The 17,806-nt window shown below is 60.7% G+C and overlaps 2 protein-coding genes across 3 annotated transcripts; both read right to left on the bottom strand.

Moving 5' to 3' along the window:
- Positions 1 to 3,018: 3,018 nt before the first annotated feature.
- On the bottom strand, positions 3,019 to 6,106 carry REM1 (RRAD and GEM like GTPase 1). Its single transcript, XM_062588894.1, has 4 exons — positions 5,683 to 6,106; positions 5,190 to 5,272; positions 4,069 to 4,273; positions 3,019 to 3,979 (listed from the first exon to the last, which is right to left on the bottom strand). Exons 1-4 carry the CDS (start codon positions 5,993 to 5,995, stop codon positions 3,723 to 3,725), a joined length of 858 nt encoding a protein of 285 aa, XP_062444878.1. The 5' UTR covers positions 5,996 to 6,106; the 3' UTR covers positions 3,019 to 3,722.
- A 521-nt stretch (positions 6,107 to 6,627) lies between these two features.
- On the bottom strand, positions 6,628 to 15,883 carry C16H20orf96 (chromosome 16 C20orf96 homolog). Of its 2 annotated transcripts, none has more exons than XM_062588891.1 (11): positions 15,818 to 15,883; positions 14,825 to 14,891; positions 14,515 to 14,632; positions 14,025 to 14,167; positions 12,905 to 13,063; positions 12,347 to 12,446; positions 11,750 to 11,907; positions 11,521 to 11,622; positions 10,551 to 10,634; positions 10,147 to 10,265; positions 6,628 to 7,355 (listed from the first exon to the last, which is right to left on the bottom strand). In XM_062588891.1, exons 2-11 carry the CDS (start codon positions 14,873 to 14,875, stop codon positions 7,295 to 7,297), a joined length of 1,095 nt encoding a protein of 364 aa, XP_062444875.1. In that variant the 5' UTR covers positions 14,876 to 14,891; positions 15,818 to 15,883; the 3' UTR covers positions 6,628 to 7,294. The 2 variants fall into 2 exon arrangements, with proteins under 2 accessions (XP_062444875.1, XP_062444877.1); XM_062588893.1 differs by having other exon boundaries at positions 7,293 to 7,355; positions 10,111 to 10,265.
- Between the last annotated feature and the right edge of the window lie 1,923 nt (positions 15,884 to 17,806).

The raw sequence follows: 17,806 nt of genomic DNA, 5'->3' as shown, positions 1-17,806 counted from the left end.
CCCTTCAAGCCGCATCTGCAAACCCACCGCAGGTGGGCACGGCTGCGCACACGGGCACTGCTGTGCAAATGGCACACGGGCACGGCTGTGCACACAGGCATGGCTGTGCACATGGGCACGGCTGCGCACACGGGCACTGCTGTGCAAATGGCACACGGGCACGGCTGTGCACACAGGCATGGCTGTGCACATGGGCATGGCTGTGCACACGGGCACTGCTGTGCAAATGGCACACGGGCACGGCTGTGCACACAGGCATGGCTGTGCACATGGGCACGGCTGTGCACACGGGCACTGCTGTGCAAATGGCACACGGGCACGGCTGTGCACACAGGCATGGCTGTGCACATGGGCACGGCTGTGCACACGGGCACTGCTGTGCAAATGGCACACGGGCACGGCTGTGCACACAGGCATGGCTGTGCACATGGGCACGGCTGTGCACACGGGCATGGCTGTGCAAATGGCACACGGGCACGGCTGTGCACACAGGCATGGCTGTGCACATGGGCACGGCTGTGCACACGGGCATGGCTGTGCAAATGGCACACAGGCACGTCTGTGCACACAGGCATGGCTGTGCACATGGGCACGGCTGTGCACACGGGCACTGCTGTGCAAATGGCACACGGGCACGGCTGTGCACACAGGCATGGCTGTGCACATGGGCACGGCTGCGCACACGGGCACTGCTGTGCAAATGGCACACGGGCACGGCTGTGCACACAGGCATGGCTGTGCACATGGGCACGGCTGTGCACACGGGCACTGCTGTGCAAACGGCACACGGGCACGGCTGTGCAAACGGGCACGGCTGTGCAAACGGCACACGGGCACAGCTGTGCACACGGGCATGGCTGTGCAAATGGCACACGGGCACGGCTGTGCACACAGGCATGGCTGTGCACATGGGCACGGCTGCGCACACGGGCACTGCTGTGCAAATGGCACACGGGCACGGCTGTGCACACAGGCATGGCTGTGCACACGGGCACGGCTGTGCACACGGGCACTGCTGTGCAAACGGCACACGGGCACGGCTGTGCAAACGGGCACGGCTGTGCAAACGGCACACGGGTACAGCTGTGCACACGGGCATGGCTGTGCACACGGGCACGGCTGTGCACACGGGCACTGCTGTGCAAATGGCACATGGGCACGGCTGTGCACACAGGCATGGCTGTGCACATGGGCACGGCTGTGCACACGGGCACTGCTGTGCAAATGGCACACGGGCACGGCTGTGCACACAGGCATGGCTGTGCACATGGGCACGGCTGTGCACACGGGCACTGCTGTGCAAATGGCACACGGGCACGGCTGTGCACACAGGCATGGCTGTGCACATGGGCACGGCTGTGCACACGGGCATGGCTGTGCAAATGGCACACAGGCACGTCTGTGCACACAGGCATGGCTGTGCACATGGGCACGGCTGCGCACACGGGCACTGCTGTGCAAACGGCACACGGGCACGGCTGTGCAAACGGGCACGGCTGTGCAAACGGCACACGGGCACAGCTGTGCACACGGGCACTGCTGTGCAAATGGCACATGGGCACGGCTGTGCACACAGGCATGGCTGTGCACATGGGCACGGCTGCGCACACGGGCACTGCTGTGCAAATGGCACACGGGCACGGCTGTGCACACAGGCATGGCTGTGCACATGGGCACGGCTGTGCACAGGGACACAGGTGTGCATGGGGCACAGCTGTGCAAATGGGCACGTCTGTGCACACAGGCATGGCTGTGCACATGGGCACGGCTGTGCACACGGGCACTGCTGTGCAAATGGCACACGGGCATGGCTGTGCACACGGGCATGGCTGTGCACATGGGCACGGCTGTGCACACGGGCACTGCTGTGCAAATGGCACACAGGCACGTCTGTGCACACAGGCATGGCTGTGCACACGGGCACGGCTGTGCACACGGGCACTGCTGTGCAAATGGCACACGGGCACGGCTGTGCACACGGGCATGGCTGTGCAAATGGCACACGGGCACGGCTGTGCACACAGGCATGGCTGTGCACATGGGCACGGCTGTGCACACGGGCACTGCTGTGCAAATGGCACACGGGCACGGCTGTGCACACGGGCACTGCTGTGCAAATGGGCACTGCTGTGCAAACGGCACACGGGCACTGCTGTGCACAGGGACACAGGTGTGCATGGGGCACAGCTGTTCAAATGGGCACGGCTGTGCACACAGGCATGGCTGTGCACATGGGCACGGCTGCTCCACGGAGCGCAGGGAGATGCTCGCGGTCCCGCTGGGGCGACGCCGCTCTCCCGGTGCCGGCCCCACGGCCGCCGCCCCGCGAGGTGCCGGCGGGCACTGCAGGGTGCCCCGTGCTCCCCGAGCACTGCCGCCTTCTCGCGCTCCGCAAGCTGCACGGAGAAATCCCGGCGGAGCCGCGGGGCGGCGGGACGGACGTCCCCCGAGCTGCGGAGCTGCCCGGCCTCCCCCCGCCCTGTTCCCACCGCGCTCCCCGAGAAGAGGCACCGCGGCGCGCTTCCGCGAGCGCTTAACTCGCCCGGCCCGCAGGCTGCCGACGCGGAGCCGGTGCCGCGGCGGCCGGGAGGAAACGGGGACGGAAACGGCGCCGGCCCCAGGGCAGGCGTCTGACGGGAGCTCCGGGCCGGCACCGCGAGGGCCGGCGCAGCGGGCCGGGAGGCTGCTCCGCGCCCGCGCCAGGGGAGGACCTGCCTCGGGGACGCCTCTGCGCGGGCACTAAGCAAACAGAGCAAAAACCGGTCGTGTCTCTGCGCGTCGGGGGCAGCTCGGCGTCGGCTTCGCCGCGCGGCCGCGGGCCGGTCGGGAGCCCGCAGTGCCGGCGGCCGCTGCCCGGGCAGGCGGCCAGCCGGGCGGTCGCGCACCAGCGCCGGTGGCACCGGGATGCACGGCCCCGGCGCGGGCGGCACCGGGGGCTGGAGCGCGGGGCGCTGGCCCCGCACCGGCGCCTCCTTCCCCCCTTCCTCCCCTTCCCCAGTGCCTCGCCGCCGCCCCCTCCCCGGCCCGGCCTCCGCTGCGGCTGCATTTTTCTGGGTTTGAGCTCATTCTTTCCACTCCCCTCTCCGCCGGCTGCCTCCTGCCAACTTTCCGTGCTGCCCTCCTGGCCCCTGCCGCGGGGCGGCCGCGGCGGCGGGAGGCGGCGGGGCCGGAGCGGATGGGGCTTCGCGATGCCCCGCGCGCCCGCGGCCGGGCTCTGAGGCCGGGGAGCCGCCCGCAGCTCCCCACGCTCGCGCGAAGCGAGTGGAAACTCCTGACCCGACCCGGGGAGCTGGGGAAGGGGGGGGGGGGAGCGGCCGGAGCCAGCCTGGCGCAGCGCCCGGGGCTGCCGCCGCGGCCCGGCACGTCCGCCGCCGGCGGGGCCAGCCGTGCCCCTCCTGGCGCAGGGAGGCACCTTCCAGCCCCGCTTCCCTGCGCGGCCTCACGGTGGGCGCCGAGCCCCAGGAGCAACGCCGGGAGCACCCCGGGGCGGGGGGCGGAGGACCGGCACCGCGCGCCCCGGCCGGGGCTGCTCCGGGGGCCGGCGCGGGCCCCGCCGGCGGCTCCGCTCTCTTGGAGCGCCTCGGAGCCGTCCCCGGGGCCCGGCGCAGCCTCTGCCCCCGGCAGCGGCCGGCCCGGCTAAACCGCCGCCGGCGAGCGGAGCAGAGAGCCCCCGAGGCCGGGGGGCGCCCGGCGGGACGGGGCCGCCGCCGCCGCCGCGGCTCTCAGAGCACGGACAGGTCGTGGCAGGACTTGGAGCGCGCTTTGAGCTCCACTTTCTTGCTGCTCCTGGCGACGAGCCTGTCGAGGAAGCGCCGGGCTCGGGTGCCGAGGCTGCGCTTGGGCTCGCCGCCCCCGGGGCCGCGGCGCCGCAGGCGGATCTGCCGCACCACCCCCTCGAAGAGCTCCGCCACGTTGTGCTGCAGCGCCGCCGACGTCTCGATGAACTTGCAGTCGAAGACCACGGCGCAGGCACGGCCCTCTGCAAGGCAAGGGGGGACGGGCGAGGGCACGGCGCCGGCGGCACCGGCGGCGCCGGCCGAGCCCTGGCGCCGCGGCCCCGCCGCTCACCTTCCACCGAGACCTCGCGGCACCGCACCAGGTCGGTCTTGTTGCCCACCAGGATGATGGGGATGTTCTCGGCCTGCCGGCGGCGGCGCAGCCGGACGCGCAGCTCGGAGGCGCTCTCGAAGCTGCTGCGGTCCGTGACGGAGTAGACGATGACGTAGGCGTTCCCCACCTGCAGGCACCGGCTGCCGAGGCGGCTCTCCTCGCCCTGCGCCGGCGGCGGAGCGGACGTCACCGCGCGCGAGCCCGCTCCGTGCAGCCCCGGCACCGCCGCCGCGCGCGGCCCTCGCGTGCCGGCCGAGCTCGACTTTGCACGGGGACGGAGAAGGAGCCGGCACGCGCGCGGCGGCGGCACCGCCGGAACGGCTGCTGCCCCGGCCCCGCGGCGCGGCTCCTCGCCGCACCTCTCGCCGCTCCGACCGCGCCGCACGGACGCCGGCTCCGGGCTGCTCACCGCAGCAGCGAGGACGGGGCGGACGCGGCTCCGAGGGGTGCGCGGCACCGTTTCCTTTCCAATCTATCGGCAATAAGCTACGCTACGGGCTCCGCTTTCGCCACCGGCGCGGCTCCGCACCGCGCTACGGCACCCGCAGCCGCCCGCTCGCCCCCCCCAGTGCTTAACTGCACTGCTGCAATTAAGCAACAGTGGAAATAAATAAATGGGGCTTCCCGAGGCCGCCGGAAGGACGTGCCGAGCTTGCTGCAGAGAGAGGCCTCGGCTGCGCCGGAGCGGCGTGGAGCCGGGCAGAGGGAACGCCTCGCTGCCGGCTCCCGGAGGCGGGCGGCCGGAGCTGCCGCGCTCGCGTTGCTGCCTTTTAAAGCATTTGTCCTCGCCGGCGGCATCGTCTCCCGCGCGTTTTGCCAGTTCGGCGCCTTCGGCCCCGTTTCCAAACTGCTGCGTTTTGCAACGGGCGGACAGCAAACCCCTTCCTCCGCACATCCCGCGCCGGAGGGGCTGGGCACGGCCGCGGCCAGCACTCGCCCGGCCCCGGCGCAGCCCCGCTCTGCGGCGAGCCCCGGGCACTGCTGGGAAGCTGCAGGGAGCCTTTGCCGAGCTCGCAGGGCCCCAAGGCGGGGGCTGCACCAGAAACCCCCCCCCGGACCGGTCCCCCCGGCTGCCCTACCCGCTTCTCCGGCTCCCAGGTGTCCATCACGAGCAGCGTGGTCTCCTCGCCGTCCACGGACAGCGTGCGCTCATACGAGTCCTCTGCGGAAGGCAGCAGAGCCCACGTCAGAGGGGCCAGGGCCCCCGCCCCGCGGCAGGGCACGAAGCTCCCCGGCTGTTCACCCACACGCCGGCGGCTCTGGAGGGGTGCGGGGCCTCTCCGTACGCTGGAGCGCAGAGGCCCCCCCGAGCCACGGCCACACCGGCAGCCTAGAGCCAGCGCCAGGCTCAGCCCGGCCTGGGAGCCCCCTCCGCTGGCTCTTACAGGGCTTCTTCCAAGCACGGTGCCCCCAGCCCAAAGCCAAGCTGCCTCCTCCACCAGCTCTCCCAGGCCCTTTGCACCGCTTGCTGGGTGACCCCGGCTGCGGGGGGCCGGAGCCAGCTCCGGGGCCGTCCGCCGGGCGCTCGGGGCTCCCTGTCCGCCAGAGCCTGTGGGACCGCGGGGCACCCACCTCCACGCTGCTCCAGCAGGTCCCGCTCCTGGATGCCAGCGAAGAGGTTGACCAGGCTGGTCTTGCCCACGCCGGGGTCGCCCAGCAGCACCACGCGGTACAGGGGCTCCCAGGCGCCGGTGGAGTCGGACGAGTCGGAGGACGAGCTGCTGCGGCACGCCGCGGCCTTGCCGCCCGGCTCGGAGGTCGAGGGCTGCCCGAGCTGGGGGCGGCCGGCCTCGGCCCGCGGCGCGGCGCCCGGCGAGAGCGGCAGCGGGGTGCTGGCCCTCCTGCGCACGGGGCTCCGGCCCCCGCGCTGCGTGTTCAGGGTCATCTGCGGCACAGAGCGGAGCGCGGGGCAGCGGGGGCGGCTCCCCCCCGGGACCCCCCTCCTGCGCGGCCCCGCAGCCCGGCCCGCAGCGCCCGCCGCTCACCTCGGCTGCGCTCCGACGGCGCCGGCCCCGCGGCAGCGGCGCTTTAAGCCCCGGGAAGCGGAGGCGGGCCGGGGCCGGGCCCTCCCCGGCACAGCCCGGCCCGGGGGGGCAGCGCCGGCCCCGAGGTCCCGGCGCGGGCACGGAGCCCGGCCGCCTCCCCGGGCCCGGGAGTAGCTGCGACCCGCGGCCGCTGCAGGTGCGGGAGCGGCGCGGCCCCGACGGCGCGGCCCGCGCCGGGCCCCTCCGCGCCGCTGGGGCAGCGCCCCGGCCCGGCTCCATCTCGCGGTGGCCCCGGGCAGCGCACGGCGCCGCCGCTTCGCCAAGTAAGGAGCGAGCCGAGCCGAGCCGAGCCGAGCCGAGCCGGGGCCGGGGGCGCGGAGGGGCTGCCCCGCAGGCAGGGCCGGCCCCGGCACCAGCGCTGCCTTTGCCCAGGACCTGCCCTCCGCTGCCCTTGTTTGCACGACACGCCAAACGCCGTCTCCAAGAAACCGTAACGGAAAGCGCAAGGCTCAGGACTTATTTTGAACGGGTGAAAACTTAAGTTGTTTTTATTTGAACACTTCAACAGGCGCAGAGATGTTGCCCAGGCACAAGCTCTCCAGCAGCACAGCGCAGGAGCGCAGGGTGCTGCCGGGGGAAGGCTGCCGGCCACCAGCAGCGCTTGTGCTGCCACCAGACTTCACGAGCGCAGGCCCCTGCACTGGGACGCCAGTCCAGCCCGCACTGGGATGTGCTCAGCTTGGCTGACGCTCCTTGCAGCACTGAGGCCAGTCCGCAGATCTCGCATGGCAGTCAGGCCACAGGGATGGAAAGACCTGTTTCACCTTTGGCTGCGACTCCTTTGGTGTTATCATGCTGGCAGGAAGGGGTCTGCTCATGCAGTGGGTGCAAGAAGAGCTGGTAATGCCTCACCAAGAGCTGTCATCATGGGTCTTGCAGCATATCCCTAGGTCTTGCAGCATATTCCTTCCAATAAGACTGCTGTAAGCACAGAGTGCAGCTAGGGTGGGTCAGCAATGAAGATTACAGGATTCTACCTTCTTACTCCACATAACTCCAGTGAGTCCTCAAAGAAGCTGAGCAGGGCTGTGATGAAGAAGAGCTGATGGGGGGAAAAGGAGGGGCTCTGTGGCACACCTCATCCAAGCCTGGCCAATATGCGTTGGGTGACGGTCCTGTGAGCGAGGCCTGGCCTGGCACTAGATGAGAGATGTCTCCTCCGTAGGGATGTTGAGGACAACCTCGGTATCCGGTGTGCACCTGAGCAGAGAGAGGAGAGTTACAAGGGGCAAGGCAAACCACAGACCAGGAATAAACAGCTGAGCTTCAGCTGGCTCATAGGAGCACAGTGGTGAGCAGGAGAAATGCTTGTGCAACCAGAGCAAGAGGTGGTGACTCCTCTCAGATGCTCTGTGTAGCCAACCCAGCCTTCAGAGGTTTTCTACCTCCTGTACGACAGCCCCATCATTAGAGAGCAAGAGGTAGATGGTGAGGAAGCCTGTGTTGTGTTAGTGTGCATCCCCCCTTGTCCGTATGCCTGGACTCCAGAACATGTTTCCATTGGGGCTGGACCTGACACTTGTTTTGTGAGACGGCAGGACAAAGCAGGCATCTGGGGGAGCAACAGACAGAAGCCCTTTAAAACCAGATGAGGGTTCTTGTTCAGCATGAATCAAAGCCCCGTCCAACTGCCTGTTGACTCTTTCAGAGAAGCAGTAGCAGACGTACTGATGTACATCCATCAGATGTACAGCCCATGGAATTATGAGGGAAGTGGAATGAGATTGGCTGCCCCTCGCTGTCCATCCCAAAAGAGAAACAGGAGACAATCAGTGTCAGAGCAGCCTCAGAAGTTACATCTGTTTTTTTGCAAAGAGCAGATAAATGTGGCCGTCTGAGTTTGGTCAGAGGTGTGATCATTGGTCTCTGGGTCAGTCCAGGATGAACTGGGCTTCCAGAGTGCCCCCAATGCAGGGCTTGAAGCTGCTAGGGAAATCCAACCCAGGTCACTTGAAGCAACAGATTTTGAAAGAGGGGAAACGGAAATGCAGATATGAATGGATATGCAGGGGCTCAGAGCTCCTCTGGACTTCACATGACCTGCTAGTAGCGTACAGTAAACCCAAGTGGAGCCAGCTAGAGCCCCCCACTACCATGCTCCCTTATACCCAGACAGCCTTCTCGCTGAACACAGCTTATGACCAACTTTGCTCTTTCAAGAAGCAAATTCAGTGTCTGGAACCAAAGAGTTAATTAGAAAACTGAGGGACTGGTGAAGCCGTGTGAAAAGTTGCAGGGAGGTCAGTGGGAAATGGCTGAGAGATGGTGGTGAGGGCTCTGGCACGGACTCCTGCCTGTCAGGGGCGGGTAAGCACCAAATGCCTGACTTGTGATGTTACAGAAACTTTCCAGTTGGGCCTTTCTGCTATTTTTAACTCTTTTCCCAGCCACTCTCAGTAACCCCAGCTTCACCAGCTGTCGAAGCTAATTAATTCCCTTTTTTATCATTCTTTTATCTGAAAAAAATAAGTTGCATTAATCCATCACACAGTTGTTCGTCTCACCACACAGTCTCCTGACATGTTCCAGGCTTTCTTTCTGCTTCAGATCATGTCTCCACAGTTTTGCAGCCATATCGGGCTTGCAATTAAAACCCAGGCCTTGGAGTGGGGAGATCCAGCCTCTTTTATTGTCTCCACCACCACTGGTTTGCTGAGTGAGTTTCTGCTGCCATTAAGGATTGTATTTTCATACTATGTGAATAATCTGTGTATGTGAAGTGCAGAGTATCTGAGGAGCTAGCCTACACCTACACTGACAGCATAGGCTAAAAAGGAGTAACTCCATTAACAGAAATCTCTATAGCCATGAACTATTTGTATAGACCATTACTGTAAATAAATGTGCAGGTGTTCATGCTGTCGCACACAAAACAACAGGTTTCCAATTACCATATACTCAAGATTAAAAACATATTTGACCAAATTTTGCTCATGTTTGTACTCCCAGACAGTCTGACAGCACAGAAAGCTAAGGCACCTAGGCAGTTCTGAATCATCTGTACTTTGGGCAGTACCCCATTGCTATGGGACAACGTGCAGTGCGTGCCTGCAGTCTGCAGTTTTGCGGGATAGGCTCCCTGCCATAAGTATGGTGGAAAATAATTTGTCACAACTGGTTGTTGGTATGCCTTCAGCCTACAAACTTGGCCAGTCTCAGTGGGTCCCTGGAGACAAGAGCCTGATATTTCTGTGTAGGAGCTGGCAGAGTCTTTTGCACATCAACATATAAGTGAAAATTCGCCTTGTGCTTTATAATTTTTACATCCAATATCAGCCCAGTGCACACTGTTAAGCAGGAGTGGAGATTACCCACAACCTCCATTCTGGAAGTAATTAGCTACCAGTGAACTAGGACTGGGAGAGAACAGAGAGAAAGACAAAAAAGTTTTGCCTTTTTACTACCAACCAATGTCTCCGACACATTTTTTTTTTTTTTTTTTTTTTTTTTTTTTTTTACATATTAGGGAAATGTTTGCCCGTCTTTGTTCTCACAGAGTGCTAGCAGAATTTCAAATAACCAAAGTGTTTCTAGATGGGTAGGACCTGCCTTGACAGGGATGCTCCTACAAAGCCCACTGCCTCCTGTCAGTTTTGTTTCTTAATCATGAAATAAAAAGAATAGTAAGTAAGAGTTGCTGTGGTCACATGGGCCTTGTAAAGCTCCGCTGTTCCTGCCTGTTCCCTGCTGCAGTCACTAATTATTCCCATTATAGGGTGGACAAAGCAAAACACAGAAGAAAGATACAATGTGGCCAAGACTGACAGTATCAGAGTTATGGCTAGTTCCTAGCTGTTACTAGGCAAAGACCACCAGACCCTGCCGCTGTCTTCCCAAGCCAAACCCAACATAAACTGCGAGTGAACAACAGGTTATTTGTACTCAAAACTAAACACTCTAAAGTGGAAAATGCCTGGTGATACTAAAGGTCACAGAAACAGGTGTGCTCACTGACCAGCGTTACTTCTTCTCAAGGAGCACGTTGGCTTACTTGGGTCTGCGGAGAAGAATGTCAGCAAAGATGAGCTCTCTTGGATCTCCCATGCTCTGCTGAAGTGTCTGGATGCTTCTTTTCAGCTCGCTTATCTCCTCTGCCAGGTCTTTAACAATCTGAATGAATTACATTTTGAAAAGTTCTTTATTTTGCAACAGAAGCAGGACTTAACATTTTAGAGATTTACAAACAGCAGAGCTAGAAAACATCCCACATGCAAGAAAATCCCTAACAGGTTTCCTGAAATACCTATTGTGCTGCTCACCCTCAGTTCTTTACAGCCCAGTGGAAACAGAAAGCAACGTGCCCCACTGTGGCAGATGAAATCCTCACTAAGCAGGGCCACGGCTGAGGGGGGCTGGCTCTGCTGCACTGTGCCAGTTCTTCCCTGCACCACTCACCTCCCTTTGCCTCTCTACTTCACATTGCAGAATGTTATTGCTCATAAACATCTGCTTCAGGTCATCATGATTCAGCAACATCTCCTGTATGAGCAAAGAAAAGGAAATCAGCTAAAGAAACTTCCTAACTACTGGCATGAAATCACCGTTAGGTGCCAATGTTGGCCATATCTAGTCAAACAGATGTGTTACTCTTCAAGGAAAGAATTCTGCTGGGAAAAGGTTTAGGTTCCAGCACTAAAATGAACAGTGATCACATTACACTGATCATGGAACAAGACTGAAGAAATCAAGAGATCCAATTCAGTTTCCCAGGAAAGGCTTATTAACATTGCTTGGATTACTCATATTGCCTGTGCTCACAAATTCATCTGCAAAAGGGGACAGCAGTCCTTCTGCACCAGTGCAGGCTGCAAAGGAAGTTAGTAACTATTATTCGCATAGTGCTGCGAAGCTGTGGAGCACAGGAGAAGTGCTAGGTACATCATGCAAAAGAAACTGTACAAAAGGAGTTCCTCCTATTTTGTGAAGAATGACAACAGTGCCTGCTCTGTACTGCTGCATACAATTTAATTTTCTTATGAGTTTATTACAAATGTATGTGCACTGGCTGAGTAGTGTCACAGCTGAGCAGTGAGCAGCTACCTAAATAATGTAAGGAAACAGGGACCACAAAAACAGAGTAAATGTTGGGTCACAGTGCACTTGACTCCACACAGCAAACTCTCAGGCGAGAGTTTGAGAATATTTCAACATATCAGACTACAGCAGCAACTCAGATGTGCTTCTCTTTACCTTCCTAGATTGACAAACAGCTCCAGGTACCAGCTGAACAGAAAGGGAGCAACAATGCTCTGTTATTCTTAGAGTGCTATCTGCACTGTCCTGTTGCTAATGGGCAAAGTCTAGAATCCCCTCAACTCCCAGAAACTGATCCCTCTTGCTGAGAAAGCAAATGAACTCCACCAACCTCCATCACTCCCTCTAATAGCTCCTCCTGTTCCACCCGCAGTTGCATTTCCAGTTCCTCCAAGAAGGCTTTCCCCAGTGCTTCTGTCTCATCTATCTCATACTGAGAGTGTCAGGAGAACGGGCATAAAAACAACAAAAGCATTAAGCAAGAGAAGCACTGCATCCCTTCCACCCCTGCACTTTCCCTCCTCCCTTGCAATGCTGAAGGGAAGGAGAGGACTCAGCACCTGCTGTTGCTTCTTCAGGTTCTGGATCTTGTGCAGCAGAAAAGCTATCCGGACAGCTTTTGCTGGATATTCCTTGTCCATGTAGTTCCGCAGCACATGAAGTTCATCCTGGAGAACCTGTACCTTTGAAGTGGCTTCATCCAGCTGCTGCTGTAGTTCTGATGAAAAGTCAAAGCAGAAAATCTCAACCCTGGGGTTTCAGAGCTTCACTTCTTTATGGAGCTAAGGAGTCTTTCCAGCACTTGCTGAGTCTTTCTCTCTGCAGAGATTACATACCACATGGGAACTGGGAACAACCACCCTGAGTCAGATCACTTTGACCAGATCCTGCCCCAAAAAGGATCTAATCATGCAAATAGCTGCCAAGGAGGTGATTCTTCTTACTCCTTTGAGCACAAGCTATGGGTGTCACAGGATTCTATTCTTCCCTAGTCATCGCTGACAGGAAGATCATGCCCATAGAGCATCACGGATTATTTTTCAGAAATTGAATTGTTGGACATTTATCACACCAATGCAATGTTTTTTATCTAACAAGATGGAAAGCAAAGGTAACATGGTTATACAGACTGTTTCGTACTAACGTGAGCAACTTACTTCCCAGGTTCTTTTCCATTTTTTCCTCCATTTCTTGGAATTCTGCTCTTGCTGCATCCAGCCGGTTCTGAGTGAAGTTCTGCATCGTTGCCTTGACTGTCTGCACAGAGAGAAATTCAGCCACTGATCACTCCACAGAGCTCTGAAACATCCCGCTAGAGCATTCCTAATGCTTCTCTCACATGCTACTGCTTGCATTAACAGCAAAAACGAATCCATCGCTCTGGCTAATGTCAGCTTGTGCACAGGAGTACTAAAACTGCTCTTGGCAGTGGCTTGGTGCTTCCAGGAGTCAGCTGAAGCCAAGCGCATTATGGAGGGAAGTGTTTGGCTGTTATGGGGGTGAGATCTGTCGCTTGGGATGCTCTTGTGGCTCTAAAACATGGCTCAGCAACAGCACCTCACAGGATCTTGGGGCATTAGACAGCTCCCCCAGAGCTCGAGACACACTGCGCAGTGGCCATGCAGTGTTTGACCTTTCTTGGGTACAAGCAGGTGTAATGGCAACAGTTTTACATTCTACTGAATTGGTTCTATTTGCCAAAGCTAAAGCCTCACCCCAAATAATTCATATTGCTGCAGCAGGTCTCTGGCTTGCTTGGCAGTGCGGTCATCAGTGTGCTGAATGTCCTCAATCAATCTGCAGTTGGTCTCTGCCAGGTATGCACTGTGCTGTTTCAGTTCCTCTATGAAATTTGTCTTCAACTTGGTCAGATGCTGGAGGAATTTGTAGGTTAAAGGGCTGCAGATTCCATCAGTTCCACCTGCCCTGAGTTTTCTTACCACTGTCTGCCATCCCCAAAACATTTCTGTCCCAGGGTAACAGCAGCAACAAGGCCCCGATCATCCTCGCATCATGAACCACACAAAGAACCTCAGTCTCGTTGCCAAGACACACTGATTTCCCCCATACACCACACCCTGGACTCACTATGTTCAACCTGCAGCTCTTCAATCTCAGATGTGACCTTGAGTTGCCCTGCCCCTCGGCTGCTCACTGCATGCACAGAGGCAGTGTGATGTGTGTGACGCACAGTGAGTGCATCTGTTCTCACAGAGTCAGTGAGTTGTGCAGCTGGAAGGAAGGGATACTCACAGATCCACCCACCCTGTGAAGGTGGGAGCAATCACAACTCAGACCAGCCCCTAGACACGGTGTCCTAACTTGTTCTTAAAGACTTCTAGCTAAAAGGAAGTATCCACAGTAGCCTTTTGTGTTTCACTACCTTGATAGTTAGAATCTACAATCCTTCTTACGCAATCCCAGACAATTTCTTTCTGTTCTTTCCCCAAAATATGAAGAACAACTGATCACTGTCTCTTTTATAACCACCTTTTCCTAGTAAAAAGCTGTGGTCATGTCCTCTACCTCAAACTTCTCTTTACTAGACTAAGCAAACCTGATTCTGACAACCTTTTCTAATAGGTCACTCTTCCTAAATCTCACCACTCCTATTGCTACAGTCTGGACTCTCTTGTTTTTTCTTCATTTTTTTTAACAAACAATATCAAGTTTAGATTTCACCAGCATTAAACAGAAGAGCATAATTACCTTCAGTGTATTAATAAATAATCATGTGTCATTTTGCAAGAGTGAATCAGACTGCTAGAATTCTCTCTGTATGCCAGAGTCTGTATGGATTTGCTACCTACATCACAGCACATTTGTCTCATGTACCTTGATAATTCTGATATCTTCCAAGTTTTTAGCTAATTCAGCATCCTTGAGTGACGATTTTCTCTGAGTAAAACTTCCATGTTTTTCTTGGGATGGTAATGTCTTTGAAGGCAAGGGTGGATTTTTATTCAGCCTAAATGTAACTGGCAAAACAAAAAAGCCCTGTGTTTATTACACAGTCCTATTACAATGCCTACATCTACTCTCTCCCGTCATATATAGCTGAGGGAAATATAAAGAACCACCGTGATACTTAATTCATATATTCTATATCCCCAGCAAAAGCAGCTTGCAGTTATAGCACAGGAGCTGTGTCTACAAAGCATTCCCTGGACTTCTCAGGCTCTCCCTCTTTATTCTCAGCATTTTCCCTTGGGCAGTTTCTTGTGGCTTTTGCTGAATGTCTCTCAGCAAAGCACTGGGTAAATTCCAAAGCAGCACCAGTGAGTAAGTGACACCAGGGTGGTATATAAGGGGAAGGTCTGCCAACCTGGCTTGTTCTTCTTTCCTTTCTTCTTCTTGCCCTCGCTTGTGATCGGTGGCAAAGTCAACTTGAAGGCTGGAGATTTCCTCTCCTTTGCTTCTATCCTCTGCCACTTGCTGTAATCCTAAACTCAACGTAACCATAGCATAGACAAGACATTACTGTCAGGGAATCAGAGGAGGCTTGTGAGCAGAGACCTCTGTAACTTCTGACTCCTCTCTATAGCTCCCCTTGGGCTCCCCGGTGTCCCTTTGGGCTCCTTATCGATAGCAAGTCTAGCACAGTGCCATCGCCCCCACTGTAACAACAGACTCACTGTTTTCTTAAAGTCTCCCATAACATTTGGGACCAGGCCCCTCGCATCCATCCTGAATGCGCAGACTCTGGGAGGAAAGAGGATGACACCAGCAAGGAGGCTGAGCCCCTTGCTCAGCCCGTTCCCCTGGATAAGCTGCCACAAGTCCAAAGTCAGAGAAGCAGAGACTCCACTGCTGTGGTACCTGTAGTGCCCTCCTCATCTTCACCTCCCTCCCCTGCCCCATGGGGAGGCCCCTTGCTCATCCCCCCCTGCCCCATGGTGAGTTGGGGAGCCTCATATGCCAATCCCCTATGTTTGAGCCCCCCCCCATCCTCCTTGCCCCATAGGTAGGCCCCTGCCCATCCTCCCTCCCCTGTGGGGAGCTCCCCTGCCCAACCTCCCTGCCCCATGGGGAGCCCCTTACGCCAGTCCCCTATGAGGAGCCCCCCCCACTCATCCTCCCTGCCCCATGGGGAGCCCCCTACGCCTGTCCCCTATGAGGCACCCCCCCCCACTCATCCTCCCTGCCCCATGGGGAGCCCCCTACGCCAGTCCCCTATGAGGCGCCCCCCCCCCACTCATCCTCCCTGCCCCATGGGGAGCCCCCTACGCCAGTCCCCTATGAGGAGCCCCCCCCCACTCATCCTCCCTGCCCCATGGGGAGCCCCCTACGCCAGTCCCCTATGAGGAGCCCCCCCCCCCACTCATCCTCCCTGCCCCATGGGGAGCCCCCTACGCCAGTCCCCTATGAGGCGCCCCCCCCCCCACTCATCCTCCCTGCCCCATGGGGAGCCCCCTACGCCAGTCCCCTATGAGGAGCCCCCCCCCACTCATCCTCCCTGCCCCATGGGGAGCCCCCTACGCCAGTCCCCTATGAGGAGCCCCCCCCCCACTCATCCTCCCTGCCCACCGACGGGCCGCCCCTCTGCCCCCCCGCCCGGCCCCTGTCCCACCCCCCTCCACGGGGGCCGCCCCGACCCGCAGGCCGCCCCGGTGCCGCTCCCCCGTTACCCGGCCGGCCCCGGCCCCGGCCCGGCCCCCGCGGCCCCGGGCGCCCCCTGAGGGCGGCGCGTCCGCGTCTCCCGGCAGCGCGGCCCCGGGCGGTCTCCGGGGCGACGGGAGGCGGGTACGGCGGCCGGGCGGGGCGGGGCGGGGCGGGGCTGGGAGGGGCGGGGCCAGCGCAGCGGGGCGGGGCGGGGCCAGCGCGGCCGGGCGGGGCGGGGCCGGGGGCGCCGCTGCGCCCCCTGCCGGCTCGGCCCCGGCGCTGCAGGGGGCGGCGGCGGAGAGACGGGATGGATGGGATGGGATGGGATGGGATGGGATGGGATGAATGGGATGGGATGGGACAGATGTGATGGATGGGATGGGATGGGACAGATGGGATGGGTGGGACGGGATGAGATGAAGTGGATGGCATGGGATAGATGCAATTGATTGGATGGGATGGGGTGGGATGGGAGAGATACTATGAATGGGATGTGATGAGACAGATGCAATGGATGCGGTGTGACGAGGTGCACGGGACGGACCGGCGCAGGGTGGGACACACGCGATGGATGAGAAGGGATGGAGGGACGGGAGGCCTCGTCCCTGCCAGCAGCCGCGCCAGGCTACAGCTCTGCTCAGTGGCTCCTGCAGCCTCCCCAAGAGCGGGGCGAGAGGGAAAAGGGGCCGCGGCTCCAGCCCGCGCTGCTCGGCGTGCCCCGGCCGGCCGGGCCCGGGCGCACACGGCTCTCGGGGAGGGCCGGGACCGGGCGCAGGCAGGTGCCTCACGGCTGCCCCGACCGGCCGCGGGGCCCGCGGCGGCAGCAGGCCCCGGCTCTAGCCGGGTTCTCCGCGCGCCCCGGACTCGCCCCTCGGCGGGCCACGACGGCTCCGGGCACCCCGGGGGCTGCCGACAGCCCGCTCCCAGCAGACGGGCTCGCCGCTGCGTCCCGCGGAGCGGCGGGGGGCCCGGCCGGGGGGCGATCGGGCCCCGCCGGCCCCGCCGGGCTCCCCCGCGGGCGGCGGGCGCGGCCCCGCAGCCGGGCCCCGGCTCCTGTTGCCACGGCAACTGGCGGGCGCGCGGGCGGGCCCCGCCGCTCGCGGGCAGCCAATGGGCGCGGGCCCCGCGGCGGGGGCGCGGCGGCAGCCAATGGGCAGCGCGGGCGGGCGGGCAGGCCGCGGTCACCGCGGCAACAGGGCGCGGCGGCGGCGGGGGCGCGCGCGCGGCCCCGCGGCGGGCGATTAGAGCGGCCGCAGCTGGCGGCCCCGCTGCCGCCGCCGCCGCCCGGGCCGCCATTGGGCGCCGCGGCGGGGGCTGCCCCTGTCTCCATGTGTCCCCGCTCTCTGCCCTGCGGCTCCGTTAACCCTTCCCAGCACCGGTGGGCAGACGGCCCCGGGCAGGCCCTGCTGCCACGCGGGGCCAGGCCGGCCTGGGGAGGCCGGGCCGGGGCCTCACTTGGATCCGGGAGGCCGTGTTGGCACCGGGAAGCCGGGCCAGGCCGGGGTCTCGCTCAGATCCGGGAGGCCATGTCAGTACCTGGAGGCTGGGCCGGGCCGGGGCCTCTCTCGGACCGGGGAGGCCATGTCGGTACCGGGAAGCCGGGCTGGTCCCAGGGTCTCGCTCAGATTGAGGCCTGTCACCTGCCTCCTCCTGGCTCCCTCCCAGGCACCCGCAGCTCCGTGAGCGACGGGGTTTCCTTTTCCTGAGTTGGTGCTGCACGTCATGCGGTGGGATTTGGTCTGATTTAGGTGAATGCCCGTAGCCCCGGGGGAGAGCCGGGGCGGGGGGGAACCGGCAGGCGCCTGTTCCTGATGGTGCCCTGCGCCAGGCAGCGCAGGGTGGCCTCGTCCTGACCCCTGTAACGGGGCAGCACTGGGGTGTCTGGGGGCAGCCATCATTCCCAGCCTGGAGGTTCTGTGTCCTCCACGCTGCCCTCGGGCGAGCTCATGGCGAATTAAAGGCCGCTCTCGGCCTGTACGTTCTGTCTCCATCGGAGACGAGGCACCCAGTGCGGC

Source organism: Rhea pennata, chromosome 16 (assembly GCF_028389875.1).
Source record: "Rhea pennata isolate bPtePen1 chromosome 16, bPtePen1.pri, whole genome shotgun sequence".
In the NCBI taxonomy this organism is placed as follows: domain Eukaryota; kingdom Metazoa; phylum Chordata; class Aves; order Rheiformes; family Rheidae; genus Rhea; species Rhea pennata.
Note: the sequence above shows the minus strand (reverse complement) of the source record. Positions and strands in the feature narration are given on the sequence as shown.

Bases quoted from the DNA above. Each gene is read 5' to 3' on its own strand.
- C16H20orf96 (XM_062588891.1), bottom strand. From the start codon at position 14,875: ATGGATGCGAGGGGCCTGGTCCCAAATGTTATGGGAGACTTTAAGAAA. The intron at 12,447-12,904 runs GTGAGGCTTTAG...CTCTCTGTGCAG, and splicing joins AGCAATATGAATTATTTGGG to ACAGTCAAGGCAACGATGCA. The intron at 10,266-10,550 runs GTGAGTGGTGCA...TAATTCATTCAG, and splicing joins AAGTAGAGAGGCAAAGGGAG to ATTGTTAAAGACCTGGCAGA.
- REM1 (XM_062588894.1), bottom strand. From the start codon at position 5,995: ATGACCCTGAACACGCAGCGCGGGGGCCGGAGCCCCGTGCGCAGGAGG. The intron at 4,274-5,189 runs GTAGGGCAGCCG...CCGCCGGCGCAG, and splicing joins CCTGGGAGCCGGAGAAGCGG to GGCGAGGAGAGCCGCCTCGG. The intron at 3,980-4,068 runs GTGAGCGGCGGG...CTTGCCTTGCAG, and splicing joins CCGCGAGGTCTCGGTGGAAG to AGGGCCGTGCCTGCGCCGTG.